Genomic DNA, 6,000 nt, shown 5'->3' with positions numbered 1-6,000 from the left:
TGGGTACATACTATCCACTTCGTGGTCAACTATTCTTTTAAACTCGAGCCAGAGCTCGTCTACTTGCTCCTGACCTGTGCTGATAGTTTCAAGTTCCTCACTGAGATGTGACATTACTGATTTTTTGTCTAGTTTACTGAACATATATATCTTTCTGCTTGTTTAGTTGTCCTTTGTACTTTCTAATCATTGTTGCCACAACCGCGTCATGGTCACTGTGTCTTGCTCATTGTGTCTTGAAATTAAATCACTTGCAGTCAAGCAGATCTCACATTAATTACTACGTTTCAGAAAAGTGTTCCGTCTTCAGTAAATATGAATACCGATAGTTCGCGTCGACCCATATTGCGGAAATGTCAACATTTATCTTTTCGGAGACATGTAACTCAGGGGCAATGCGACGAAACACTTCCTAAGCCTGAATACATCGCAGTATTTCACGAATGTGAAGTAGTTTCTTGAACCTACACCGCATACGTTTTGTTTAGGACTAGACATTCGGAAGTATATTTGCAGGATATTCGGCGATGTATTCTCTCGAACACTTTTAATGTTTACGTCGGAATATATTTGTTCATCAGAGTGTTGACTGATCGGACATGCTAAACATTTAACGAAACCTAACATTTTTAGTGATATGGTGGCAGACTGGTGTATTTGAAAGTGTTAAAACATTGAAGCACGCAAGAAAGTTTCAGAGTTATTCGTTCAAACATTGTAGATAAGCATACTGCAATGATACGCTTAAAACTATTGAAAGTAACGTAAAACAGGACAGTGCTACATGAACTACTGTATATTATAACATGCCTTAATCGACATGAAAAGGTGTCAATGTTTGGGAATGTTGTGATAGTCTGCTTCGCTTAGCTGCCTACGTCGTTTGGTAATGATAGTACTGCTCTGTTGGTGAGAGAGTACTATCAACAAACTATTTTAATGGGAGTTTGTTAGTAAGGCAAAGGAAATGATCTCCGTCGGTAGTATTATGTTGCAAGGTTGTTATGATGTACAGCGTACCAAACTGAAACAGATTATATAAATTTTAAAAAAATCCTTTTGTAATTTTATAAATTGTGCTATGTATTTTAATAAATTAGAATCACGAAGAACGTAGTCTTCATTCAAAAGTACACACCACTGATATACTACCTCCAGTGCTTTAAAAATATTCCAAAGTCGTTGTACATAAACCTCAAAGGTATAATTATTTTCATTTCAAAACAGCCAATGAGTAATCTATTTCTTAAGAACTGGACAGACTCACTGTTAGTGCGCGGCGCGAGCTTGAAATAATGTTTATATTCGTCTACTGATAAACACAGTATAATGAGAACACTTTTTGTTTTCACTCTGCAAAATTTCCTCCAGAAACTTTTCTCTCCACAGTTTTAGATTGGCTTGTCTACTACACGAAGGCTCATCCATGATGAAACGCCTCACAATAATTATACTAGGATTATAACAAAATCTTTTAAACGCAACCAGCAACCTAGCATACGCACTCGTCGATGCAAAATACCGTACAAAACAAAAAACTGCGCGAGCGAAGAGCGGCTGAGAGGCGCGAGGCGCGAGCCAGAGATGATTTGGGGATTCCACATTCGTGCATACAGCGACATGCGTTCCGACTAGGCAAAATTAGTTCAGGCTAGGAACTGCCGGTTTATCCTAAAGCACGTAAATTCTAACGAAGATAAACCGATTCGACCTAGGCTAACCTGTTTTATCCTATCGGTAACAGGATGAACGAGGTTGACCTAGGCGAAACTAGTTCATCCTAAAATCGGGTTTGGCCGGTAACATATACACCGCCTCTAGATTAAAAATTATTACCTATGCATAATAAGTGCATCAGGCTTATAAAAACGTAGCTGAAAAACCAGAATGCAACGGCAATAACAATTTACACTAATAATTGTAAGTTACTTGACCATTTAATCAAAAACGCGTTAAAGTAACAATGATAATTTTTTTATTTGCATGGCCAGAAACGGGGTGAGAACGTGCTTCCTCTCTCGGCAGACTGTGGTAGGGGAAAGAAGGGAGCGTCGGAGCAGGAGAGTCGCGTGATGCTTCATCAGCAGGGGGATGGATGCTATATAGCGGCGGGCAACCGCGCACACGTTCTGCAGAACTTACCATCTGACCCCTCCGCAGGTGAGTACCAGAGCTTTGTATTTTATTGAGACAGCGTGTTTCGCATAGTTAATTTATCATACTGTCATTAGTAACAGAGCTTTCCGGGTATTTACTTTTCAATAATGCCTAACAAATTCACTAGAAATTTGATTTACTGGGTTTTCCTATTGAACTTAAGTCCACAAATACTTCATTTGCACTGCGAATGTAAGTTTGTTGTCCGCATACTAAATGATGCTTATTTGTTCGATTGGCTTCTCTGCATTTTCGTTCTGAACGCTTGGGTTGTACAATTGTTGATTGCAAACATACCGCAAGAAAATTCACGCCATTTCAGGTATCGACGACTTCTGATTTATCTCGTTGTTTTTACCAAAACCTTGCTTGACTCACTTTTTGATTGTTAGAATGAAATTTTGCACCGTTTTCTTTGTAGGTGTTTCACTCTGGTGAAGTTCTTTCATTCTCGTCAACTGGATCGCTGAAAAAATAGGCCTTTAGTGTAGTGTTAACCCACAGGTTTTTGAGTAGCAATAGAGTTAACACTAACTCAGGAGCAAAATCGAAATCCTGAAGGTGATCCGTTTCGCTGAACCAGCCTGGAAGATCTAAGTGGTGCTAACGCCTGTGGAAAATATGTTTGTTTACTTTGCGTTTGCAGAGGCAGCGATCTCTTCTTTTCCGTGCGTACTTGCGGATATGAGCCATTTAAAAGGCATTGCCAGATGTTTTCGTGATATTTGGCATTTGTCAGAATCTCCAAAGAAATGAAGGCAAGTCATTCACTTTATTAAAGGATTCACATGATGATGCATTGCGAACTCGGAAATAAAAATAATTGTTTGCGCAAAATTTAGCGGCTAAAGTAGGAGAGCAGAGCATGTTCATATCCAATTCATCTGTAGTAACTGTTAACAGTGAAAAATGGTGAGTTGTACCGTGAATCAGGAGTCAAAAGTTAATCACTATGTCACCCAATAAGTGGCCGGGTCAGTCAGTTCAGAGGTCAGAGAAAGGCATCAGCATACCACCTGCAACAGGCTCATTCCTACTTAAGCACTGTGTTTCGAATCAATCTTTGGGTTGATGACAGTTGTTCTTAACAGTACGAGTAGAAGAGAGATCAAGTCTTTTGTTTGTGTCTGTGCAGCGTAATAAAAAATTTGTATAGAGAATCTGTGCCACACTTCAAAAATAATTTGGTAACAGCCCTTTGGTAGGGATAATAAGCTCTACCAGAAGATAAGATATTGGTTGCTATAGCAACATGTAGGTTTTTGAATTTGTAAAATCATTTGGTAATGAGCTTTGAATAATTCTTTGAGGATAATATAGCCCTTTACAAGCCCTGACAAACATTCCAGTCATTTTTTGATCAAAAACCACAGCAAAGCTGCATAAGACACCAGAATGGAAAATGACTCAGAATCTGACAGTATACTCTCATTTGCCTTGTCAAATACAGTTTTCCATTCAAGAGTCAACTAAGTAATTCTGAAAAAATATAGTAGTCCTGAAAGCTGGAATATATTTACTCCCATGTTACTGCAAAAAAACACTGAATTTATAACACTGTTATAGCCGAATTAGCAATTTGTTTGTTTATTGGTCTTATTACAGCATAAAGCTTTTGCTTAATATTATATTCCCATATTTGTTGGTAAAAATATATCCTCTGAATTATTTAAGTTTATTTCTGTGTTATGAATATTCTTAACGCAGCATTGATAGATAGTTTTCATGGTGTGAACTAATAGCAGCATAATGTTGAAGTATAACCTTTTCCTTTCACCGTAAGTATATAACCTCTTATTTTTTTCAGGTTAACGTCAATGGCAGATATGGTGTCCTCAGCACGATACTTGTTTTCCATCTTACTACTAATTGGTGAGTAGCCTGTAGTTTTTGTTGTATATTAGTGCAGTTTCAATATTGTTTCATCCAAGAAATAACTCCCAAGCTATGCAATTTGTAATATTGTTTGTTTAAAGGCTTTAATAAAAAGTTGTTTAAGAACCACATACACAAAGAAGTATTGGCAGTAAATTCCTGGATACATATAATGAAGCTAGATTGCTACTTAACAAATAGAAGGGAAAAAATGCAGAGGATACACACAGAAAAGTGCTTCTAAACAGAGTCTTTATTCACAAGTAACAAGCACACAGATGTGTCTGATGCAAATGCCAACTGTTGGTATATGTGACTGCTGTGTGTGTTTGTGTTATATCAGTATATGTTAGCTCTCAAGGAGAACTACATCTGTAGACTAGTTTACCAGCTCTTGTATGTTATCATCTACTGCTCAGTGCCTCTTTTGTGAAAGGAAACCAGTGTAGAGCAATTCAATAAAACTGGATGACATATGTCACCATTTTTAAATTTTAAAATAAAACATGTAGTGAAAAAACCAAGAAACTTTCTTGTAGAGTGAGAAAAGAAAGTTTAGGAAAAATGTTTATATAAGACTGAAACGAGAAAAAGTTGCTCATATTATGAGTCAGAAGCAAGGAAAATCAAATTTTACATTCCATTGGGTAGTGAAACTATTAGAGATAAATCAGAAGCTTGGAAAGAACAAGGACGTGTAAGGAAATCAGCGGCATCATTTTCACTGCAACTACCAAGGACTAAGGGAAACCACAGAAAATCTAAATCTGGACAGTTATCTGAATGCCTCACCTCCCAAATTCGATTACAGATACCTTAAGGTCTGTGCATCAAGCTAGAATGGATCAAGTAAATTTGCATCTGTCTTAAAATATCAAACTTTTTTATTTATAAGGTTTTTAACTGTTTTGTTTTATTTTATTCAAGTAGATAGTTTGCTACTCTAAAATATCTCCCACATACCTTCCTGAGAATTTATAGGTATGTACAGGTTCATCTCATGGGTGTTACTCAAGCTGGAAATATGGGGAAGTCTCTGTATAGTTTGGGAAGTTGGTATATAATTTGGGCTTGAAATCAATGTATGAGGCATGCTTACATGCCTGTGGGAGGCAGAAATTTGACTGTCATCTGGTGTATAGATTTCATTTTTATATTTATTTATATATTCTGTGTATAATTTAAGAAGTTTCATTCTGGAATCTTTCATGTAGTTATTTTATTTATAAACCAATTAAATCAATGCTGCCACTGCTAGGAAGTCATATTATTTTGTTTTCTTATTTGTTTTCTTTCTTCCAAGCCATGATACTGATGGATTTTCTAATCAGTTAAATCTGAAAGAAAAGAAAGAGAAGAGAGAAATGTTTCACAAAATCTAATTTGGTGAGTAGGTGGTACATAAAACTGTAATGATGAGGAGATCCCACAGATTAGGTGATGAATACCACTGAAATTAACAGCAATGCTCATGCCAGCACAAGTAAGATGCCACAGGTCCCATTCATGAATAATGGATGAAAAGGACAACTGTTGAGCTAACTGAGTACGAACCACATTCTGTAATTTCTCTGGCTGTATTTGTAGCTCTGCTTGGAAAAGACTATTCTAGTATGACTACAGCAAGAAAATTTGGTGCAGCCCAATCTACACTGGTGCATATATTGCCGTAAACTGTGCAGAAAGGAATTATGTTACTAGCAGCTCTGTGATGTCAATGTACCTACATTCTCAGTGTGCTGTTGCATGGATCCCAAACCAACAGATATTACATGAGAATCAACCTTTACCTTCATGTCAAAGAATGCATGTAGATTCTGCAAGAATCCCTGTATATGGATGCATAGGATCTAGAATCTCATTATGAATTATTTAAAATGAAATCATTTGATTGGAGTTGGCTTTATATATACATTCCAAAAATAAACGATAAAACTGAGCTTCAAATATACTGGCTACTTACTAAGG

General features: G+C 36.8%; 1 protein-coding gene across 2 annotated transcripts in view; it reads left to right on the top strand.

Moving 5' to 3' along the window:
* The first annotated feature begins 3,969 nt into the window (after nucleotides 1–3,969).
* Nucleotides 3,970–6,000, top strand: part of LOC126195144 (low-density lipoprotein receptor-related protein 4-like) — a 36,125-nt gene continuing 34,094 nt past the window's right edge. For both annotated transcript variants that reach the window (XM_049933650.1, XM_049933649.1), the window contains exon 1: nucleotides 3,970–4,029. In XM_049933650.1, coding sequence (XP_049789607.1) covers nucleotides 3,975–4,029 — 55 coding nt within the window. In that variant the 5' untranslated portion in view covers nucleotides 3,970–3,974. The remainder of the gene's footprint in view (nucleotides 4,030–6,000) is intronic.

The sequence above is a fragment of the Schistocerca nitens genome, chromosome 7 (genome assembly GCF_023898315.1).
Source record: "Schistocerca nitens isolate TAMUIC-IGC-003100 chromosome 7, iqSchNite1.1, whole genome shotgun sequence".
NCBI classification, from domain to species: domain Eukaryota; kingdom Metazoa; phylum Arthropoda; class Insecta; order Orthoptera; family Acrididae; genus Schistocerca; species Schistocerca nitens.
The sequence above is the reverse complement of the archived record's forward strand: the minus strand, read 5'-3'. Positions and strand labels throughout refer to the sequence as shown.